This window comes from Pleurodeles waltl, chromosome 5, assembly GCF_031143425.1.
Source record: "Pleurodeles waltl isolate 20211129_DDA chromosome 5, aPleWal1.hap1.20221129, whole genome shotgun sequence".
Classification (NCBI taxonomy): domain Eukaryota; kingdom Metazoa; phylum Chordata; class Amphibia; order Caudata; family Salamandridae; genus Pleurodeles; species Pleurodeles waltl.
In genome coordinates, this window is record NC_090444.1 from 1,133,379,580 (window position 1) to 1,133,404,670 (window position 25,091).

Genomic DNA, 25,091 nt, shown 5'->3' on the forward strand with positions numbered 1-25,091 from the left:
CCTCACAGCCCTGCATGGACACTCATCACTAAAGCATGCACAGCATAGGGAAACTAAGAATCCCACCATACACCAACATACACAAGCAAAAGCTGGCAGGGCAACACCAACCATAGAGGGGAAGCCAGGGATGTACAAATGTCATATACCTGAAGCATAATACATCATTTACATCCTCACTGGTACCCCAGCCAATGTCACTGGAGAGGAGATGCCATCACTATCCAGACCCCCAACAGAAGAGGCTCACAGTGATGACAGTAACTCTGGACCTCAGGATCAGAACGATCTGCCTGGCCCATCAGGGACCACTGGACAGTCAGTCACCCAAGCCCAGTCACAGACCACTACAGAGCCTCCCCCATCAGGAACCAACACCACAGCACCCACCCAGCATCCCCAAACCTCTGTCCCCAGGACACGTCAATCAGCAGTGTGCCCACCTGTACAGGGACCCCAGGCCACACCTCGCACACAAGACAATCAGGGACCAGGGGTCAGTGGCAGTGGGCACACCGTACAGGGGACAGAGGCACAGGCCAACAGGGACACTGGGAGGACTGCTGTGCACCAGGGTGAGGACAGGACCAGGGAACCAACTCTATAGGGGGCACTCTCCGAGATCCTGGGAGCCTACCAACATTCCCAGGACACGATGGGCCAGATCCTAGACAACGGGCAGGAGAACAGGAGGCTGCAGGAGGGACAGTATCAGGGGATCAGGGAGGACTTGCATGCCATTAACAACACACTGATCTCCAATACAGGGGTGCTGGCAGACATGGCCAACATTATGAGGGAGGCAGTGTCACACCAGCGGTCCCCTGCCACTAGTCAGTCATCTGAACAGCCTTCCACTTCCGCTGCGGCTAGTGGCCAGGAGGCCGCACCACAGGACCAATAGGCCACTAGCACCACTCCCCCTGCAGAAGCTGAACCACCCTGCAAACGTTCCCTGCGAACCAGACAGAAGCCAGAGACACTTGCAAGACCACCACCAGGAAATGAGACTTTCCTGATTGTCCCCCTTGTGTCCCACTCAGTCACCTTGTCCACCTTGAACTGCCAAGGCTCCTCTTCCTTTGTCCCCGTGGACACTGCACCTGTGTTACAAACAGACTGGAACAATACCCTGGACTTTCCTCCATCATCACCCCATCCCATTGCACTTTCCCCTCTATACATTAGCACTACAATAAACACCCTTGGATAAAAAGTAAGTTCAAGTATTTCATATATTTCAAACATGTATTGATTGAAACAGCTACAACCATTGCAAATGAACTGTACATAGCATGAGCATAGAATTAATGACCTGTAGCTGGCTGTTGTGATCACACAGGAGAATTTGTCACAACACCAACATCTGCAAAATTAATATCCAGAGGTAACAGTAAGTGGGCAAAGAAGTGGAAAATGCCAGCATGCCAGTGCCACACAGAATACAACCAAAGTCATAGAAATGTAAAGTTGCACTGTCTCACCTGTGTGTCATTGAAAGTACTGACGTATCACAGATGTTCTGTTTTCCACATCCTCATCCTCTGCTTCCTCATCCTCACTGTCCTCAGGGTCCACTGCTGCCACAGGGGCATCTCCAGTCTCCTCCTCCTGCTGAAAAGGCACATGTCTGAGGGCCAGGTTGTGCAATATGCAGCATGCCGCTACTATCTGGCAGACCTTCTTGGGTGAGTAGCACATGGATCCACCTGTTAGATTGTGGCACCGGAACCTGGCCTTCAGGAGGCCAAAGGTCCTTTCAATGATCCTTCTGGTTTGCCCATGTGCCTCATTATAACGTTCTTCTGCCCTTGTTCTGGCATTCCTCACAGGGGTCAGCAGCCATGATAGGTTTGAGTAACCAGAGTCACCTGCAAATATTGAGGGACAACATTTAGCCACACACTATCCTATATGGCCAACACCATAGGCATACACCAAAGTATACTCAGTGGTAACCAGGGCTCACCTATTAGCCACACCCTGTGCCTCTGTAGTTAGGACATCACATTTGGGATGCTGCTGTTCCTCAGGACAAACGCATCATGCACCGACCCTGGATACTTAGCATTGACGTGGGAGATGTACTGGTCCGCCAAGCACACCATCTGCACATTCATGGAGTGGAAACTCTTACGATTCCTGCACACCTGTTCATTCTGGCAGGGGGGACAAATGCTATATGTGTTCCGTCAACTGCACCAATTATATTAGAGATATGTCCCATTGCATAGAATTCGGCCTTCACGGTGGCCAAATACTCAACCTGGGGGAATGCAATGTAGCTGCACATGTGTTTTATCAGGACAGACAACACTCTTGTTAGCACATTTGAGAACATTGGCTGTGACATTCCTACTGCAAAGTCCACTGTCACTTGGAAAGAACCAGTTGCCAGGAAATGGAGAGCTGTTAGCACTTGCACAAGAGGGGGGATCCTAGTGGGATTACGGATACCTGATATCAGGTCAGGTTCCAATTGGGCACACAGCTCTGTGATTGTGGCCCTGTCCAGTCTATAGGTGAGTATTATGTGCCTGTCCTCCAGTGTAGCCAAGTCTACCAGGGGTTTGTACACAGGGGTATGTCTCTATCTCCTATTCATCCTCAGCGGTAAGTATCTAAGGGACAAAACATCAGTTCTGCAAGTGCAGTGGAATTTGCGAAGTATGTGCCCTGTATATAAATATATCCTGTGACGCAGCATTAATCCTAAGGCCTGTTCCCCCCCTGAAATGGCGTCCGCCTGTCCTGTGTTGACAGACAGGTAGAAGTGAGGTAATGCAGCTGACGTTGTGCGCCATGACGGTAGGCGGTCATGAACTGCTGTGCAATTCCTCACTGGTTATAATTGGTCCCTATGGGGTACAGTGACCAATGATGATCTATTCCGGCGGTGACGGTATGCACCGCCATATTATTTCACATTCCTCACTTGTTTCCTGACCTTCCATAGGAGAGGACCTACACTGCATGTGCTGCTGTGACCTGTGCCTGGAACCTACCATGGCCCGTGTGGCAGGGGAAAGGGCCCCAGCATTCACTTCTGAGGAGTTTGAGCAACGGGTGAATGGGGTCCTACCCCAGTAAGGACTGCGTATGGACCTCCAGACCAACAGGTGAGTACACTGTGGGCACGATGCATGTGGCATGAATGCATGGAGATGTGTGTGGGAAGGCCTTGTGTAAGGGGGTAGGTGGATGTCCTCTTTGCAGTGTACACGTTGTGTGCTGGGCTATGTGTGTGCCAATGGTGATGTAAACGGGTATGGTGGGCCATTTGTGTAACTGTCTGAACTGTTTTTCTAATGGTGTTCTCCTGTCTGTATTGCCTCTGCAGGTCAGCGCCCATCAAAAGAAGGGAATATGGCGTGCCATCGCCAAGGAGGTGCGGACCCTGGGGGTCTATGGTAGTCGTAAACAGTGGGAGAATCTGAGACGCTGGGCCTGGAAGACTATGGAGGCCCAGATGGGGATGGCCTCCCAAAAAGGAAGGGGTGCCCTTTGGACCCTGACCCCTCTGATGGCCCGCATACTGGTGGTGGCCTACCCTGAGTGAGATGAGCACTTGAGGGCATCACAGCAGCCACAAGAGGGTGAGTACAGTGGCTATCATTGAAACATGCGGCTGGAGGGGTGGTATCCGGGTGGTGGTTGTGTGTCACTGGGTGCCCCTAGGCCAGGCCAGACACAGCAGCGTAGGTCTTCTGGTGGCTAAGAGTTTGATTGTGAAATACTGCTTACCTAGCTTGTTAGTATTCACTACTGGTCAGGGCTGTGTGGGTCCCAGGTGTGCTGCAGTAGGCGGTGTGTACCTCTCCCCATTCCTTGTGGAGTAGCCATTTCACTTTGTAGGGCCAGGCATTATGCATAGGCCTGTTACCTGTGTGTGAGGGAGCTGTGTACGTCAATGGTGATGTTGGTGCAGTCATTGGCCCAGTGTATCCTTTGTCTCTCTCCTCCCTTTCTTGTTTTGTCAACCTGTCCTTGTGAGCATTAGCATCATTTGGCAGAGGAGCAGAGGCACCGGCGACAGAGGGAGCTTCATCCCACAGGACCCTGGAGGCAGAGTCCACCGATGCTGAGGGCACCAGTGGGACGGAGGGCGAGGGGAGCACCACGGAGGAGACTGGAGGGGAGCTCCCAATTGGTGGTGGTCACCTCTGTGACCACCCCAGCTGCAGGTACAGCTGCCACCCCGTACCAGCACTGCCCTCCCAGTAGCCCCTCAGCGAGTTTTCCGTGCCTGCTCACCCAGGAGGGTGGGCATCTCCTTAACCCCAGGCACCTCAGACCCTGCCCCAGTGAGCCCTGCTGCCCTGAGTGAGGAGGCTATTGACCTCCTGAGATCCACCTCTATAGGGCAAACAGCCATTGTGAATGCCATCCAGGGGCTGGCAGCCCAGATGCAGCAATCTAATGAATCCCTGGAGGGCATTTGCGGTTGATTGGCGGCACAACAGAGATCAATTCAGGCTTTGGCCTTCTCTCTGATGGCAGCCATTGTCCCTGTTTCAACCGTCCCCCCTCCAACTTCGACTTCCCAGTCCCATTCTCCTCAACCCCAACCCATCCCAAGCACACAGGAAGATGAGCATGCACGCAAGACAACACCCAAGAGTGTCACAGGCGAACACAAGCACCATACTTCATCCCACAGGCACTCACACAAACAACATTCATTTGCAGACACAACAACAATCACTATTTCCACTGTCTACCCCTCCTCCTCCACCTCCTACCCAGTTACATCCACACTCACACCTGCATACACTACATCATCATCCACTACCAGCATCATCACCACACCAAGCAGAACACACACCTTCACAACATCCATGCACACGTCCCCTGTTTCCTCTCCCACTGTGTCTGTCCTCGCCCTAAAGTACACAAACGCAAGCACTCAGACACCCAACAGCAAATCCACCTCACAAAAGCATACAGCCCATGCATCTGCACTCAAATCCAGCAGACAAACACCTCCAACAACCACTCCCTCGTCCTCCACTCCCATTACTCCTCCCTCTTCCCACCCCAACGTCCCTAAAAAGATTTTCCTTTCCCAGATTGACCTCTTCCCTACCCCTGCCCCCCGTCCTGCACGTATGGTCAGGGTAGGGTAGCAAGGACCTAGCCAAGCACTTCAACCAAACATTCCACAGGCCTAGTGGTAGCACCACCTCCTCATGGTGGAAAGGATTCCAGGCCAACAGTACTGAAAGGGAAGGAGCCTGCACTAGCTAGAAAGAAGGGGAAGGAGCCTGCACCAGCTGCAAAAAAGGGGAAGGAGCCTGCACCAGCTGCATAAAGGTGAAGGAGCCTGCACCATCAGCAGAGAAGGGGAAGGAGCCTGCACCAGCAGGCAGAGGGGGAAGAGCCCATCCACCAGACAAGGAAGGGTAAGGGACCCCAACCCATGAGCAGGTGGAGAGGAGGCAATCTGCGCCAGCGGAAGCTGCCAGTCATACACTGCCACCACCAGCAGCTGTCATAGAGCCCCCACCGCCAGCCATGGTTGTGCACCCACCAGAGGGTGCAGGGGCTGAGCAGGAGCCTCCCACAACCACCACCACAGTACAGCCATCGGAAGGTGCAGGGGCTGAGCAGGAGCCTCTCACAACCACCACCACAGTGCAGCCATCACCGCCGGTGGACACCATATAGTCCAGCCTCCAAGGGCTTCTGTGCAACCTGCCCCCTCAAGATCCAGGGGGGGAAGGCACGCACTTGAGAGACTGTGGCCTTGCACTCCCCAGGACCAACCACAGGGCATGTTGCCCCCTCCAGAACCAGTGGGCAAGTCATCCACTCCAGAGACTGTGGCCTTGCACTCTCCAGGACCAAGCACCAGGCATGTTGCCCCCTCTAGAACCAGTGGGCAAGTCACCCACTTGAGAGACTGTGGCCTTGCACTCCCCAGGACCAAGCACAGGGCATGTTGCCCCCTCCAGAACCAGTGGGCAAGTCACCCACTCCAGAGACTGTGGCCTTGTACTCCCCAGGACTAAGCACAGGGCATGTTGCCCCCTCCAGAACGAGTGGGCAAGTCACCCACTCTACAGACTGTGGCCTTGCACTCCCCAGGACCAAGTACAGGGCATGTTCCCCCGTCCAGAACCAGTGGGCAAGTCCCCCACTCCAGAGACTGTGGCCTTGCACTCCCCAGGACCAAGCACATAGCATGTTGCCTCCTCCAGAACCAGTGGGCAAGTCACCCACTCCAGAGACTGTGGCCTTGCACTCCCCAGGACCAAGCACAAAGCATGTTGTCCCCTCCAGAACCAGAGGGCAAGTCACCCACTCCAGAGACTGCGTCCCTGCACTCCCCAGGACCAAGCACAGGGCGTGTTGCCCCTTCCAGAACCAGATGCGGGCTTGTTTCCACATCCGGCTGAGGTGGCCCCCTTCCTCCTGAGGTACCTGCCTTTTTGCCAACTGATGCCCCTGCAGTGTTCTCTCTGGATTGGGGCAGGATTCGAGTCGGGCCTTGGACTTTGCCCTGTGGCCATGTGAGCCCTGTGAACTATGGACAGTGCAGTGTTCCTTTTTTATACACATGTACGGATCTGTTTAATGTGTAAATGGGATTTTTGAATTTATTGTTGGACTGATTACAAACATTTTCGTAAATTCCTGTTGCCTTGGCATTATTCTGCAGATTTCCGTGATCAAATTGTTATGGTTGTGTGTATGGTGTGTGTGTGTCGGGTGTGTGTTGTGAGTGTGTGTGTCACTCTCTTTTTCCTCCCACCCTCCCTTGTGAGCTAGGCGGCTGTACTCACCATCGTCGTCTTCGCCGGTGTTGGTGTTCCAGGTGGAGTATGACGTTGAAGATCATCAGGAAAACATGCTGTTTGGTTCCATGGCGGCGTGGTTCTTTCCTGTGTCGCCAATGGTGAGTACTTTGACTTTTGTGCTCTGTTTCCGCCAGGCTTTTGATGGCGTTGGTACCGCCCCGGAAAAGGTGGAAGTTTCCTGTGTCTTAATATGGTGGGCGGTACTTCGTCTTCCGCCTGGCTGTAGGCGGCTACCGCCCTGTTGACTGTTGTTTCCGCCTTTTACGGTCTGTGTGGTACATTGGCTGTCTATCGGCCATATCACTGCCATGGTCATAATTTGGCGGTAGTTACCGCCAGCCTGTTGGTGGTATTACCGCCACTTTATCACCCACTGCCAGGGTCGTAATGATGGCCAATAATACCTTTCATGTAGGTGGAGGGCAATTATATTATTCTTAGCTGGGTAGACTTCTAGCCCTCGCTGCTAGTAGAAAAAACAAATCAATCAAGTCAGGCCAGTGGGCCCAAAGGGGCCTTTGATATGAATAATGTATCATTTGCAGACAGGAGGGCCAGGACCACACACTTGCATAGTTTAGGGCAATAATTTCTAGACAGGAAGTCTAAAATGTCATTTATAAAAGTGAGGTTAGGTTTGGGACAAGAACATGCCCCTGTTGCATTCCCTTCTTTATAAGGATGTTTTCTATTAGTTTTCCCTGTGAGCCTCACCATAGTTGTGCAAAGATATTTTCAAGCAATCTTATTAGAATGGGTAGTGTATTATCCGGCACTCCCATTGCCATAAGGATCAACCACAATTTGCTACTCAGAATCAAATTAAAGGCAGACTTTAGGTCCACAAATGCAACATAGAAATGCCCACTTTCAATAGTGTCAGTTTTCAAATAAATTGTACTGACTTTTTTCAAAAGCCCAGCTGGCACGTGGGAAAGAGCATCATGCTCATTAATCCAATTGTGTAGTTTATCTAAAATCTGACAACATGGTATATTTTAGGAACTATCAATTAGGTTTTTCGACCAGTTATTGCTAGGATTTTCATAAAAGTTGGATCCCATCAAGATGGCATTAGTGACCGTATTAATGTAAGAGCCCCAGATTTGTGCATCTGATGAACAAATATCACTGAGTATTTTATCAGGACTTGGTGCCTTACTCAAAATTATGCAGCTGATTGCATGTAATGTTTCATCTTCAGATATTTCCAATGTTTTACTGGCAGCTCCTAGACAACCCATTTCCAGGTTTCCGTCATTATTGGTCAAATCATCATCAGCCAAGTATAGATTGGTAAAGCGGTCTAACCACAATTCTGGTGATATTTTTGTGGTGAATACCGTAAGCTATTATTTACCAGAACAAGGTAGTGGCATTTTCTTTTGCTGCTTTTGTTAAATCTGACCAATTGTTGTCATCCTACCACTGGAAGGTGGCACATCCTGACACACAACCTGTTGAAATGGACAGAGCAGGTGAGTCTCACTCTGTCAGCCCTACACCATGTCTGGCAAGAGTTGTCTGTATCGCCGGAAGGGTGCCTGTTGTGAGGTCTGAGACTGGTGGTTCCCCTGTCACTTCAACAACGCGTCGTCGACCTCGCTCACTCCACACACCAGGGAGTTGTCAAGGCCAAGGTGAAACTATGCTGCAAGGTGTGGTTCCTGGGGTTGGACCAACATGTTGAGAGGGTAGTGTATCACTGCCAGCTATGTCAGGCTGCTGGCCCCAGTGAATCCCCTGAGCCCATCATCACCAAGCCAAACCCGTTGGTTCCGTGGTACCCGAGCAAGTACGGACCTGGAGTCCCTACCCGATGAACTGCACATGTTAGTTGTCATTTCTAAATACCCCGAGGTGAAGATTCTGAACATGACCACATTAGGCCAGACTATCCCCCAGTTTGAGAAGATCATGGCGACGCATGGCCGTATCCGAGAGATCCGGACGGATAATGGACCACCATTCTCGAATCAAGACTTTGCCAACTATCTGGCCTCCCAGGGTGTCCATCATCGCAAGATCATGCCATGCTGGCTGCAGGCGAATGGTGCGACCAAACCGTTCATGCAACGACTAAATAAGGTTCTAATGATTGTGGTGGTAAAAGGGCAGAACACAGACTATGCGTTATACGCTTTCTTGAGGGAGTATCGACTCACACCTCAAAAACCACTAAGATCATACCAAGCTCACTGTGCATCAACCGCTCACTCTGCAACACTATTCCACAATGTGAGGCCACCACTGCCCTGCAGGAAAAAGTGGCTCAGAGGTTACACCAAAATGGCACTAACAATGATCGCATGTCATGAAAGAGACAACCTGCACCAAGCATCTGAAGGCAGGTGATCAAGTGCTAGTGAGGAACAGCCATCCGGGAGGAAAGTTCAAGCTCCTGTTTAAACCAAGGCCATGGACAATAGTGTGGCTACGTGGAACCATGGTCACCGCAATCTGCGGGGAGGAGTCCATAACCAGAAACATATCCTGCTTCAAATGCTACCAGTCTGATGGCAGGAGGCATGGGAAACAGAGCACAAAAGTCAAAGTACTCACCATTGGCGACACAGGAAAGAACCACGCTGCCATGGAACCAAACAGCATGTTTTCCTGATGATCTTCAACGTCATACTCCACCAGGAACACCAACACCGGCGAAGTTTGAAAGTTACCAATTGAATCCTGGACAATGGAGGACAGAAAATCTTACAGTTCAGCAAGTGTTAAAGTTGGAAAGGCATCGGCAGGAAGGACCAAGGAGCAGTCGTGTTCCAAGCCTGAGCCTCAGCCAAGGCAGCAGCCTTCTGTGATGTGCCCAATAATGAGTTCAGAGTCGCATCCTCCAGGAAGGGCAACTCATAAGCAGCTTTCCATAGCAAACGCACCCTCAACGCCATGTTCGGTAATGAACCCTCAGCGAAAACATCAACAGATCAGCGTCCAATAAAAGCAAGCGCTGCATAGAAAGACAAACTTTCAGTGCATGTTCGGACGAGCACCAAAGGCACCGAAACACGGGCTGCACACAATGCAAAACCGGTCTGAATGACAGAGACCAGTCACACTCCAATTCCTCCAGGAGTGTTGCTCCAAAGTACTGCATCATGTGTTCACGACACAGTTGCACTGGTGGGAGCGCTTTCATTCCTCCTTGTTGCATCAGGACAGCAAAAAAAGTTGCAACAGCAAGATGCCAACTATTATAGCCAAAGTTATTGGAAATCCCCCGAAAATGCTGGAGAATATTGAGTGGATGGCTGATGGTATCAAACCGAATATGGAGGATAATGTGTGAATGAAACCAGAACCAACAGCCTTAAAGAAATTTGTGATTCCAGTAGTATTGGACACATTAAATATTCACCCCACGAGTTCACCAAAGTGTCTCAGAAAGTTGGTACTAAAGAGGGACTGTATCTCTGCTGACTACCTTGCCACCTGAAGTGCATAGGTCTCACGTGCAGATGTGAGGGCCACATGTTTTTGGAACAGTAAAGCTTTGAGTCTGCTCAACTTGTCAAAATTCATATTAAAAGTAGCAATATGGGGTCAGATGTCAGCTACCTCTTTTAATCTAGTGGGGGGAAAAAGTACGTTCCCGAAGCATGTAACAATCTTAGAGACCGAAACAACATAAACTATACAGGCTTGCATCCCACAACAATCTTCACTATTGAGGAGAACATAGCTGCCATTTGAAAGCACCTGGAACATAGGCCTAATCAAGGGGACTGGAACTCCCTTCAAATAACAAGCCAAGTGTTCTGCCGACGCGTTACACGCCACTTGCAAGGACAGCTGTTTACAAACCATTGAATGGCTGACAGAAGTCTTGCATTCACTACCGCCAAGAAAGACTTCTTTCATGCCACTGAGATATTTGTACGAGAAGGGTAGCTCTCCCACCTCATGGATGTAACTATCTCCAAGTCTTTCATATCTGCCTACTGGAATGTGTTTTAAACAAGACGTGAATTGTAGTGTGGAAATAGGCAGATTAATACCCTGTGTATTAACCACTCAGCAGATGGTATTTCCGCCACAGTAAAAGGCAACTTTTCTACCTTTTCAATGTTTAGCATAACATAAGTCGCTTCTTTCTTAGCCATTAGTTGTTGTTGTCACGTTAAATTAAATGTAGTAAATATGTCCCTTGCGCTAACATGTTGCCAGGGAACACAACCTGCCTTCAGTGTTTGACATGTCCAACCCACCTGCATAATTGACCTTAGTTGACTCTGCCGATGAAGTAAAAAAGACATATCGCTTTGTATTATGTCTATTGCAGAAGAGACTATGGGGGTCATTCCGACCTTGGCGGGCGGCTACCGCCGCCCGCCAGGCGGAAACCGCCATGCGGCCGTCGATGCGGCCGCACTCACGCGGCCCCCATTCCGACATTCCCGCCGGCCCAGCGGGAATGAGGCCGCAACACAGGAGCCGGCGGTGTTGCGGCCGTGCAACGGGTGCAGTTGCACCCGTCGCGCTTTTCACTGTCTGCTATGCAGACAGTGAAAAGCTGGCCGGGGCCCTGTTAGGGGGCCCCAGGACACCCCTTACCGCCAGCCTCTTCCTGGCGGTGCAAACCGACAGAAACAGGCTGGCGGTAAGGGGGTCATAATCCGGAGGGCAGCGCTGCTTGCAGCGCTGCCCTGGCGGATTATCCCCGCCGGGGCATAAACGGCTGGAAACCGCCGGCCCCGGCGGTGCGACCGGGGCGGTACCGCCGCGGTCAGAATAGGGAAAAAAGCACCGCCAGCCTGTTGGCGGTGCTTTGGTCATTTTTTCCCTGGCGGTCTCTGACCGCCAGGGTCAGAATGACCCCCATAGTTATTTAGGGTGTAGATCCGGTCAGACAGGGTATTAATCCCATTATCTACAACAGCTAATGCCTTCTGTAAATTATCCTGGTCTATTTGCCTTAACCGGGCAGCTGCTTCTTGTTGGGAAAGCTTCCAAATGTCATTAAATACTTCATATAAGAAGCGCTTTCTGCGTTGTTTTCTGGGGCCTAACAGAAAGTCCTGTAAATCAGTGTTAGTAAACAGGAGACTGAGGTGTTCTCTTACCGCATCTAGTGAGGAACTCTTTAACCATTGCTGGAATAGTTTCCCTACACTGTATGTTGTTACTATACCCACATGTTCGGACGATATATAGCGAGGGTCTGGCCTACTAGTTCTAAAATCCCCTGTGGAGTTTATAAAACGTTTACAACACCCATTGGTATCTATTGGCCACAATAACCACCCACCTGGATATGACAATGAAGCATTAATTGTGTTATTCTGGACCATTCATCGAGCTGATCTTCGGTTGCATTGATATCTTTTTGCCATTTATGAAATGTTGTAGGTGCAGGAATACTGGGCGTTTTCAATTCCTTAATCTTTGCTAAGCCTAAACAACTTGTTTGCTGTACAGTTGCATTTAAAAATATCATTTGAACAGGTATCAGGCATACTCTAAATAAAGCTTCCTTCCCCCGTATTTGCCAATCTCTAGTTCCCCACACACTTTTTAAGTCAATCAACTTCAGACAATATTCATAGCCTTCTATAGTCAACTGGGAAAAAAAGGAATCTGAATCATTAAATATCGTATTTGTCAATAATATGCGTACATTTTCTATCGATGGCAATTTAAAATAATATGACTCAGCATTTTTAACATTGTGCCCAGAAAAATATGAAAACTTCTCAGAGTGTGTTTTAGAACTCCCTTGTGGTGGAGGTGGACAATGTTCCCATTGTGTGTAATTAAAAACAGTCAGCCTTTGGGGTACTTGCTCTGTGAATGAAATGGTACCCATAATAATTATAGGAAAACATATCACCATAATTCTCTTTAGATTGATAAACATCTTCGTTTTCAAATACAGTGTAATACTGCAATTCAGACATCATAGAATCAACTGTTTTCACATCCCAATCATCAGAAACAACTCTGGGTATTATTATATTGTTCATTGAAAGTTTAAACAAATATGGTATTTGAATAATTTCTGTCTGGCAGTATATATCAAATGTGACTGAATCCCAAACAATCCCATCCGGAATTGGTATAGCGGAAATGTTCACAAAAGACAAGTCTTGACGGACCTTGTGAGAAGAAAAATGTGATTTTAGGAACTCATCCACCAGTTCAACTGTTGATCTTTCAGGAAGAAAATAACTGTGTATTAGTAAAAAGAATGTTATAACAAACCCAATCCAAAGCAGGAAAAACAGTACAGTCAAGGAAAGCCACAGATAGTTCCATGGAAGAATAAAGTAAGTTGTTTTAAGCCAATTTATCAACTTACATGTTTGTGACAGTTCAGGTGTCGAAGAGGCGAATGAGTACGAAACATTGTCGTTGATGTTGGTAATGTATCCAGAAGCAGTTTGTGCAAAAGCTGGAGCGGTGTTTGTAGGTAGAGTAGGTGCTTCCCGTGGTGGTTCAGAATAAATGACGCCATCTGTCTGTGTTGAAGTTGTGTCAAATCGATCAGTTATTTCTGTATTGTTTGATGTCAGTGGAACCAATACAAGATCATTTTCCACCCTCTCCAAGCTCGGAGAGGTGTCAGTGTTGCTGCTTACAACTTGTAGAGGAACGTCTTGACCAGTAGTGAGAGGGATTCGGGAACTACTTGCTGTTCCTTTTGGTCAGCTGTGCAGGATCGGCCACATGGTGTAACTTGACATTGTTGATGGATACAAAGCGGGATGTAATGCTTTAGCGTTTGGAATGCTGGCTTTAGTGACAGCCTCAAGAGCTGGAATTGGAGAGACGACAATAATGCGTTTCCCCTGGGCTAGAGGTCTTTCTTTAATGACAGCCATCTGTACAGTAATGAGAATTTTCTCAGTGGGAGAAAAGCGTTTTTCTCCTGCTAAGTACAAATGTGATTTGTATGCTATCGGGACTGTCTCACCCTCATTAAAGGTTACATAGCTGAAATCAATGGCACCAGCAATTACTCTGATGACCAAATGTGTGTTGTTGTCCGTTGTGTGTAAATGTTGTGCTGCAAGCATGTCTGTCTGCAGGTCTCTGAGAATGCATGTGTGTTCGATTGTTCAAGATTTACTTGAAAAGTCAGGACGTATTAAGTCATATAATGTTGCAGCAATTCATCAACCGTGAGAGAGATATCATCCACATAGGACAATGCATCAGGGTCAATGTCGTGCAATATTGAAGTCACATGAGCTGCAAAGAGTCCTGTACTGTTCTCGTACCCCTGGGGCAAACAACAGAATTTTTCTGGGAGCCTAGTGCGCTGAAACTTGTTAAATCTCTACTCTCAGGCTCTATAGTTTGGCAGAAGAAACCATTGGAAATGTCCAGTGTAGTTTTGTATTTTTTACACACTATGTTGTTCATCAGTGCTGTACTATGTGAGTTTTGTATAGCATATGTCCGTGTATGACTGCTTAAGTGTCTGTAGTCTAAGACTATTCTGTATGAATGGTCCGGTTTGGCTACTGGGAATAAAGGATTATTCATTGGGGAGACGCAGGGTTCAATTACGCCCTGGTACTCAAGTTGTGTGAGAATTTCTCCCACAGGTGCTTTAGCATCATGTTTTATTGGATATTGGGGTTGAGGCTGGGGTTGATTTTTAATAGGAATTACATGGTAGGGGGAATCTTTGTCCCATCCTACGTGGTTGCGATATAATGCGGGTGCCGCGCCAATGCCCATTCGATGGCGTAGAATTCTGCAAGCTCTTCGGGAACAAGAGGCGAGAAAGAAGGTTTAATAACATCTTCCACATATGGGCATGTATGGACAAATTCTGGTGGCCAGTCTTGTTCGGCCAACAAAACTTCATATATGTTTACTACACGATCCTATAAGATTGCGTCTATTGTGCGTTCAATGTCTCCTTTTAAATGTACTTTGTACAGTCTGTCAGGCATGAAGACATGCATGTCCACAGTTTCTGCTTGTAGGAAGTCACCAGTTACTTTCACCTCCAGATGCTATAGATGACTCCGTGAACTATTGTGACCTCTGCCGCACTGTATAGGAGCACTAGTGCCCACTTCCTGTTCTGCAATAATGGCATGTCGAACTGCAACTGCTGCCACTTTTTTCCTTTTAAATTGGGTTTTTGTTGGGGAGGTTCCTCTTCCTTTTTAACAGAAACCTCTGTTGAGCGTTGTGATTCCTGTCTCGGTTTCACATACTCTGTTCTTCGCTCGACCGCCCACCTCTCTCACTGCCTTTTTCCGATGAGTTCTGAAAGGAATGAGATTGGCGTGTATCAGTATATTGATATCTGTCAGGCGTTTTTATATTATCTTTATTTCTGAGATTTTATCTATTCTGTGGGGTCTCAGTGCACGGAGATTCTCATCTTTCTTTTTGAGTAGTTTGTTGTTTTTTATTCCAGCGTTTCTTATTACCCTCAGGAGCTTGCTTTGTAAAATCTTTGTTAGATTTACCATGAAATTGTGGTTTTGTTGGTCTGTTCCCCAAACTATCTCGACCAATACTAGATTAGGTCTCTGCGATAATACCGCTAATGCGACCGCTTCCCGTTTAAGGTTACTTAAAATAATTGAGGCTGCAGTTGCAAAGGTGCCCATTAATTGCATCCCAAAATCCAGGGCCAGGGCAGCCCCGTATTCATGTTGAATTTGTTTCAACACTTCCGGTAAATTGGCAAGTGTTTGTGTAACGTGTGCGGTAGTACAGAGCGTGGTAAATATCTTGTCCCATGTATTACAGTTATCTATTGTGGGAACCATCCCAAATGGCAAGCACATTGTTAATGTTCTGTGTTTATCCTGAGGTCCCGTATGGGGAAATACTGCTTCCAATGCATTAATTTTTTTAGCTAACCAAAACAGAATTTCTTCTCGTTTGGCAGGTACCTGACCCATGATCGAATGTACAGTTGCAGGGTTAATACCTGGTGTCACAGCATGTGGTTGTACTGGTGCAGCACGTGTTGGGTTTGTGTTCAACGTTTGCATAACAAACTATATTAATCGTCTGTATATTGTCGTCAGCTCAGTATATAAGCGATGCACTTCAGCTACTGCTAGGTTTGCTACAGTAGGATGAGGTGTACAAGTGGCCAATAAAGGCCAGGTAAGACCATCATTACCTAGAGGACCTAACCTAACAGGTACAATTGTCTGGGATAGGGCACAGTCAAGCCAATTAATACATTTTTGATAAGATAGGGTTATTTCTAAATATACATATGCCCTGTATTGTCCAGGTGCATTTGCAGGTGTATAGTGATGAAATGTGTTTGTGTTCCCATCAACTGCTGGAAATGTGACCCAAGAATAGAAGAGTTTTGTTCTATAAGCTGCATGTGCATCCACCACAAATGTGACTGGACCCCCCGGGCTGTTAGGCCATGTGCCAATAAATGTGCAGTAAGGGGTTGTCTCAGATTGACTGCAATTGCTACCTGTTGTGGATTCACCATTTTAAATGGTAAACTTGTTCAGAGATGAGCGCACCAAATGGGGATTATCCTTTTAGAGTTCAAGCTTGAGCAACCTCCAGCATCAGATAGGTGTTCCCTACTTAGCTGAGTAGGAAATCCTCAATACCACAGACATCTCTATATATAGTACTGAGGTGTCTTTGTATATAGTGAGTCAGAGATACTCAGGGGGATGCTAAAATTAGAGCCTGACCAAACGTTAGAGGCGCCATGTCGCGTAGGCTCTCATTATTCTAATGAGACTACTGGATTTTGAGCGGCTGATTCGCCTGCGGTGTGGGAGACTGAGTCTGACCCAGTATAGGTGACACCTGTTGCCTTAATCCAGGTTTTGCTCCAGCTAACTAGCAGTGCCTCATCTCTGCCCAAGGACAGGGATGATTGGGCAGCAGATTGCATGACATAGTTGATTTCTCTGGGAAATTGTGGTCTCATCCGTTTCTCTCAGTTACATTAGTTTCACATGCACAATGACAACCAGAGGCAGTAAACGTTTCAATAAGGTTTTAATGAAGAGACTGCATCTTAGATAGCAAACCATGTACTGCAATAACCAGGACGATACAGCATGACAAGATTAGAATTGTGACAAGGAGAGTGAAGCATAGAAATAAAGTTACCATATTGTCACTAGAGTCAATAGACTAATTCCTACCTAGGCTATAATAGAGTGCAGCATGTTAAGCTCTAGTTCTGCCCTTCAGGTTCCCCTGGGAAGATATCATCCCCTATACCTGAGCAAAGGCCTGAAGTCTGCATAAGCAACTGTAGCGAAGCGTTCAGCAATCAGTATACAGTTGTGGTTCTCTGGCTGAAATCTCCCTCTAACGTGTAAGGGACAAGGAAGTGTTTTATAAATAAGGATGTGTGTTTTCTATGAATGTCAGAGACAAAACTTGTACCACGTTCACCGGCAATCTATCTCACTGCAGCCTTGAAAGAAGCACAGAGTGAACAAGAATGTCTTGTTTAAGAACATAGTGCTGGCCTAAGCAAAAACAGGTAGATAGAGATAAATAAAACAAGACCGCAAAAGTTGCTATTGCAAGCATAATAAACAAAGCTGAATAAAATATATCTAGGTTAAAGTGCACAGCGGCAGGCCTAGTATGCTAAAATAACGTGCATGGAGCTATAACTAAAGTGGCTACCCAACACTATGGCATTGGTCCATCTACCTTTTCGATGATGTCAGCAAGTCCCATTTTCCTCAGTTCTTCCTCCACCTTGGGACGCCATTGGAACACAACCCTGAGATGTTTGAGGGCAAAGGGTTGAATGAATTTGTCAATGTGAAGGTGTATCAGTCTTCCTTTAAGGTATTCAATGTCTTAGAAAAGCGAGGAGTACTCTGCCACCAGTCCCTCTTTTCTCTCCCGATGTATGCTGAATGCAAAGGATGCCAGGTTCAGTTTCTCCTGAGTTCTGCAGCACAACAGCATGCCAGAGCCCATCTCCGTGACGTACATTTTGGCACAGACTTTTTGAATCTCATGAGTGATGTCAGCCATGAAAACTCCTGCCAGTGGGATTGCCATGGGAGAGCCAAAAGTGAAAACCTGAGTAGTCGTTGGGTGGAGAATCAGACAAATCTGTAAGGTCTTTTGGACTGACTGAGCCAGGAAGTTAAAAGAATCTCCCGTGTCAATCAGGGCCATCACCGTACGGCCAGCCACTAGGATGTTGCATTTAAGAATTCGCTTCCTGTGGCTTTCCCACTGTTGCATGGCTTGGGCTAATTGAACGACCCCTTCCATATTGTCATCATCCATGTCTCCATCACTTTCAAGGGGTGAGGACGTTTGTGCAACATGAATAGTCTTGGCTTGGGTTGATTTTCTTGCTGTGGCGGAGCAGCAGACCTTGGAAAAATGATTTAGCTTATTGCAGTTCGTTCATCTTTTTTCTTGGGCTAGACAAGGACCTTGGTGAGGATAGGATCCTCCACACATGTAGCTCACTCGATGGTTGGTTTTGGTTGAGGTTTTATTCTATCTGAGGATGCTGGATTCACAGCATTCACCGGCTCAGTCTTCACTTGTCGCTACAAAGTGGCCTCCATATGTGCCGCACGAACTCTTGACAACTTCTTTGATCGCCCCATTGTGAGCATATCCATCACTGTCAGCCCTGGGACTTGCAGTATGCTCTCTCAGTTTCACCGAGGAGCAACCTTGGATGAACTGCGCTCTCACTTTATCCTGAATGTTGGGCAAGGTGCACATATTTGCTAGATCTCTGAGTTGGGCATAGAAGGTGACAACCGACTCCTCTGGAAGTTGTCGTGCTTGCCGAGGAGAAATATTTTCGTAATTGGGGTTTGCCAGAGGCTCAATATGGGCAGCAAGAGCTCTTTTCAGGGCCTGATATGTAAATGGTGGTCCGTCCTCAGTTATTGATTTACTGCTTTACTAATCGCTGCCCCACCCAGGTGGAGCAACATTGGGCGGCAGCGATCATTGTCTTGGGCCACAGCTGCAAAGTATGTCTCCATCCGTTCAACCCATTCTTTCCATCTGGCCGCCTGTGCAGATGGTGGTCCATCGACCACGAAGGGCTCTAGCACAGGTATGGATGACATTCTGTATCAGTGATAAAGTGGGATGGCATCATGGAATACGAGCTAGTGTGGTTGCCATGCTCATTGTTAGTTTGTGTCCGGTGCGGCACCTCTCGGTGGGTGTGGGTGTGGGTGTGGCATGGGACTCCTTTGCTTGGTGCCAGGCGGTGACTCAGTCCATGTGGGGCCTTGTGATGCTGTAATTGTCACCCCTGCGTTGCCTCAGAGGTTCTTGCACCCTTCTGGATGTGTAGGAAAATGAAGTTATTGTTGATTGACTCACCATGCGTCATGCAGTATCTTAAGTTCAGTCATATGTGCAGTGCACATCAGGTTTTCTTTAGGAAGTGACTAGTCTGGAGGTTACTCACACAGCAGATGTGGCAGCATGAAGTGACAGTTGTAGAGGTGTGCTCACTCACTGTGATGAGTGGCTGATCCTTCACTAGGCCTCTCATTATGCTGGGCTTGGGCAGGGTGAAACTCTCTCATACCATGGAGCGCAAGTCAACCGGTGGGCGGGGCTGCTGCGGGGACGTCGGCCACCTGTTAAGTGCTCAGTAGCAGATGTGCCCAGGCGGCCAGTTATGGGACTCCAGATGCTGTGGAGGCATGTCGCGCCTCAGCGCACCAACTGGCTCCTTCACATCAGCCGCGAATGCAGCCAGCAGGTGGGGAGCGGGCAGAGCACACCCAGCTCTGAGACAGAGGAGTGGCACGGGCACTCGGTTGTTGGGAGTGCTGGCGGGTGTGCTTGGGTTTTTCTCTCCTCATCGCCAGTTTGTTTTGTGCCCGGGTGGGGGGCACACTTATGCAGTAGGTAAGAGTGCTGCCAGGAAATAATGACTGGGCACTCAAGTGGTGTGTACTGTCCTTAGGCACCAAACCTCCAGTCTTTTATTAGCCTGCTCCTACGTCAGGAGCATACCATCTTTGTTAGACGCCAACAGGGGAGAGCACCGGGTTACGCTCAGGAGTTTCCCCCTGCCGGTGGACTCTCCCACGACATAACAGCATAGACCAGGCAAGCAAGCTGGCCATTATCTCATTGATTATCTTCATAGATGTGGGAACTCCTCACTTAAAATCTGCTACTGGAGTTGAATGTTTACTCTTTTCTCTATGTAGTCTGGTCTTTGACTATTCTGAGTTATGAATTGTGTATCCTGTCATCTGATGGGCAAATCCTGCAATAGGGAATTTTATGAACTGATTGGCAGAGAGTATGTTATGGGAGACAATATAGTTCTTCAGTAGTCCAAAAGAAATACAAGAAGAGCTGGCAGCTTCAGACCCAACTGTGAAACCTCCCCTAATCTGCTTGTTATGGCCTAAAGCATGTATATTATTTGTGAGTCCGATGCTCACCTAAAATAACGAGTCACTGCTAGTGCTAATTAAAGACATTCAGACATCACATTTTTGGTTTTAATTTGTGCAGATGGAATGGTGACTTCTGTAGTCATTGTATTTGCTTTCAAAGATACTTTTCTCTCCCTCACTCAACTAACCTCACTATAATGTCTTCTATTAAGTGGTTAGAGGTGTATTTAAAAATAGTGCTTGCACATTTGGAGCCGAAAGCAAAGGAGTTGAGTGCTTGAGGAACTGAGGAGCTGAAAGCTAAAAAGGCAAAGTTTGTCAGGGATTTCAGAGTACACTTCTGTCATTTTGATTACTATATTAATGGCTGGAATATCACAGTCCCGGGGAAATGTGATGCCTTGAGCCAGTCATATTACTGGTTGAAGCCCTGGCAAACCATGTAACATTCACCTGCAGTCACTCTTTAGTGAGAGAAAAAGGAGGCTGAAGGAAAATCAGGAAGCACTGTACTGTGTTATTTAAACGTAATTGTTTAGAAAGCTTCCATTCCACTGACGTTAATACGCAGGGATGTCAAAATTATTGCAATTAGCTTTTCCTAACAACATCACATTCTTCAACAATTACTGGAAACTACTCAAAAAGCAAAACCAGCATTTAATGCTATTCTTTAGCCTGGAATGTACGCCAGGATGCATGTTGTGCTAAAGAAAATAGCTCAAAAAACATGTGCCATGAATAACAGCCTCCCACATTCAGGTCATTTATGTTGTTCCTCCATAAAAAATATGCGCAAATGGGCTGTGAACATGCCATGTGACATAATGCTGAAGTTTAAGTAGCAAGCATAATGTAAAATTTCCCAAACTACATGAGATTCCCAGAGGCGCCTCCTCGGCAATGGCAGAGGGGAGTCGCCCCCCTGCCTATGAGCAAGCAGATGAAAAATAAAATGATAGCTTACTTATGTTTTATTTTTCATCTGCTGGCTCAGCCAGTGTGTGAAGAGAGGGGCAGGGCTGGACCACAGGAGTTGGGAAAGGGGAGAAGAGTGCACCTAAGTACGCATGAGTTTTGGCCGGCCGTCTTAGGTTGGGCAAACACCCATGCACACTTAGGTTTCTCTGTGTTGAACAGTCGGGCTGGAGAAACTGCACAGACCCCAGGGTTGTGTCTGTGCGGCAGTCCAAGCTGCTCAGATCAATCTTGACACTGCTTTCATGCTAGGTTTAGCATGAAAGCAGCACCAGGATTGTTGGGGAGCCTGTGCTGGTGTCCCAGTGAATGCTGGAACACCAGAAGTCGTCATCCCCCCTTTGACATTTGCTGGAGATTCCGCTGGCTTAACAGAAATTATGCCCCCTCCTAGTCAGAATAGGTTAAGAGCTGGGGTCTGAGCGAGGCAGGTCGGCTTATGGTGCTCTTGCGCACGCCAGCCGGACAATCTTAAAGGCTGCCTAACCAATATGTAGATAATTTATTATTCCTTAGAAAAGTGTCCTCTAATAAACAATATGCTCTTTCTCAATGCTCAAAAACAGATCAACATAACATCTAATCAACTTTGTTTTACTTTTGCAGGAACTGTGTGGACGCAACAGATTTTGAGTCTGATTTATCATGAAGGGCATCTCAACAAAACAGAAAACCTTCAAACTGTAGATCGTGCTCCTTGGCTTGAATATAATTGGAAAAAAGTTGATTTTGAGAAGCGGCCATCGCCCCGCCTTATTACAACGCACCTGCCATATTACCTGGTTCCAAAAGGGCTTAAAACCAAAAAGGCAAAAGTAGGCAAGACTTTATTATATGATGAACATTCCTATTCATTGTTTTAACCTGTGTGTAAAAACCATGACATTCTCTATTGTGTGCACTGCACTGTGATCTCTTTTGAAGTTTAGCATCCTTTTTATGTATCACCTCCGATAGAGTTGCTTATCTGTGTAGAAAGAGGGCGAAAGATTATGTGACGGTTCTCGAAAAGAAACTCCTTTGCACATTGATAAGGGAAAACTAAGGGCCTCATTTAAGGTTTGGAAGATTGTTCCTGCTGTAAGTCGGCAGAGCTTCTGCCCCATCAAATTTGAGTTTGGCTGACTCGTTTAGCTTGGTTAAGTGCTGGGTGTCAGACGGCTGAGCCTTAGTTGCCTCAGCCATTAAAAGACTTTGACTGATCCTTAGCTGCCACCAGGACCGGACTGGGAACCCAAAGCAGCCCTGACAAATTTTGTCACACCAGCCCCCATAGGGTGCATAGCGAGCAAGCCTGACCACTACAGTGGGACTGGGGGCAGGGGTTCTCCCCCCACAAAACTTGGGTAAAATGATAAAAACAATGCATTCTGTGATACATTTTTCATCATATATTCAGTTGTCTTGATTTTAAAAGCATAGTAAATGATAACCTTACAATGCACCAGGATATGGTAATCTTTATTGGGGTTCTTCAATGATTCCCTCCACATCACCCTCTAACAGTGCCTCTCATTTCTCCATAGCCCCTCTCTCACATGTATCTCATTTGTTTTATAGTGCCTTTTTTACCAGCTTAGGGTGTTGGAGCACTTTACATCATACACAAACAAATGCGGAGATAATGAGTCATACATGTGTAAGTCAGTGTACAGAAAATGGTACATAAGACAGGGGGACTACAAGATGTAAGATTCACGTCATCCATACTGGTAGACATTTTTTAAGAGTGCTTGGTCGGGGGAAGCAAAAACCCAGATTTTTCAAAACATACTACAGTGGTTAGGGTTGACTTTACTAATAATTTATTTTGACCCAAACAACCCCTTTTTTAGCAAAATTAGGATAATCAAAGACTGGGAAAGAACACAGCATTCTAACATGTGCCATGCAGTTTGCATGCAACTCTTTGATGGCAGTTCATAGCTCACTGTGCTAGATTAGGATTATACTTTATGAACTGCACAGTACAAAATGATCTCTGTGACAAAAGCTTTATCCCACTAAGCATTGGGCATAAAATAATGTTCTGTGATCTTCAAAATAAATGTTCTTTGCCACAGGCATATTAACCCTGTGCACTACCTTAGATGAGTTGTAACTGCCACTAGACATGACTCAATCTCTCTCCAGCAGGTTCATTAATCACCAGACTTATCTTGGCAGTTTTATTCTTGCCTGAAAAGTGTTGAATATGCAGGGAACTCTGCAGCGCTTTTGAAACTGTTGCACTGCTGCAGAACCACCCCCTCCCAGTAACAAAAGACCTCCCTCCACCCTTCCAGCCTCCCAGGGAAACGCTTGGTGCCTAGTATGGCCAGGACGCCGGTCAATGTAGATCAGAATGCCCCACCTATTTATTACAATCTTTCTGATATACATTATTCATGTTACTGCCAAGAAAATCTTGGCGGTTCTAAATAGGCTCTAAGTTCATGGGGAAACTGTTATGGCAAATTGCTCTTTTCAGAAACAAACCTTTGCTTTGGAGGTTTATTGTCTGTTATTGTTAGGACTATTGCCTCTACTCACCTGACTGGATGACAGGGCCTACTAAGATTTGAATGACTTCCTAGATAGCAGTTGGAGAAGGCATATTTAATGTTTGCCTTAAGGGGTACCTGAAAAGATACTAACAGATTATATGATAGACTTTCTGATGGAATTACTGCTAAAAATGCTTTGGCTCAGATTGAATAGGATTTTGCATCAGGGTTGCGTCACTTATTTTGCTCAGCCCAGAAACAAAATCTATTTTGTTTACAAGTACCAATTTGTATGGGTTTGCATGGCTTCTGTAAAAAAGGAACGCAGCACAGTGCATAGGACTGCCCTTTGTTACATTGCATCAGATAGGCATTGCATGGGTGGGGCATAGGCATTCCTGTGCATCCACTCATGTATCTTGAAGCAAACCCATATGTACGAAGACTTGTAAACATGATTTTGCACCAAAATCTTGCACCTACCCGAGGCCGGTATAACTAAGAGGAATATTTAAATTTCTCCTCATTATTTACACTTTGCATGTGTGCTGCATTCTTAAAGGATAGTGTTTGTGCAGGAAAGCTTACCTTCTTGCACAAAAACACGGGCACCCTTCCGCCATAACACAAGGATCTCTGTGTTGGTATTTGGAAGCCACAAGTGCGCCAGCATTAGAAGAGAGCAGAAGTAGGCCATATCTTTGAAACTATGGCACTATTGTGCTCTCTGTTTCATGCAACACAGCTCAGCAACTTTACTTTCAGCTCTGCAGTGCATGAAATTGTAGTAAATGTGCCACTTGGTGTTCCTTTTGCAGAACCCATAGAATTCCAGAGTGCTCATCGGATTAGCCCCAAAAATAAACTTCATATGTATCTCAGCTATTTACTCCTTTAAAATAATGTGAATAGGAAAACATTTCCAACAAAGCTGTCACAAATGGGTCAGTAGGTCATCAAATTAGGCCTCCTCCACGTAGATGTCATGATCATAACTACAGATTGGAAGACCACCTAAAATACAGAGACTGATGAATGTGAAAACTTATATAGAGATTGTCTCTAACCCTGATCACATACAGTCAGATGTGGCACACGACTCATAAAGAATGTCGACCAAACCATCACACCCTTTGTTAACAAACCGAAACATCTTTGCACGTAGGCTGACAGATCTGGCTTGAAGCAGATCATGGCAGCCCTAGAGAAAGATAGAAATACATCCAGGTTGTCGTTGAAACCCCAAACCCTGTAATATTTGACTGGTATTTTCACCCCCACACCACTCACTGCACTCAGATTTTCGGTATGCATGGGGCTCTAGTTCCGACACAACCCTTTGACAACTCCTGTTCAACTTAGGCCCCTACTATATAGTCATCTTTCGATTGCATAGGTTATCCACTGGTTAGATAGATTACATAGGTAAACCAATACCTGTGCCATGAGTATGGGAAACAACAGAGATAAATCTGTAT

The 25,091-nt window shown here is 46.8% G+C and overlaps 1 protein-coding gene across 1 annotated transcript in view; it reads left to right on the forward strand.

The window, feature by feature from the left end:
- Positions 1–25,091, forward strand: part of LOC138296315 (amine sulfotransferase-like) — a 532,156-nt gene that overhangs the window by 66,888 nt on the left and 440,177 nt on the right. The window contains exon 3 of the mRNA XM_069235348.1: positions 21,734–21,942. Within this exon, the coding sequence (XP_069091449.1) occupies positions 21,734–21,942 (209 nt within the window). The remainder of the gene's footprint in view (positions 1–21,733; positions 21,943–25,091) is intronic.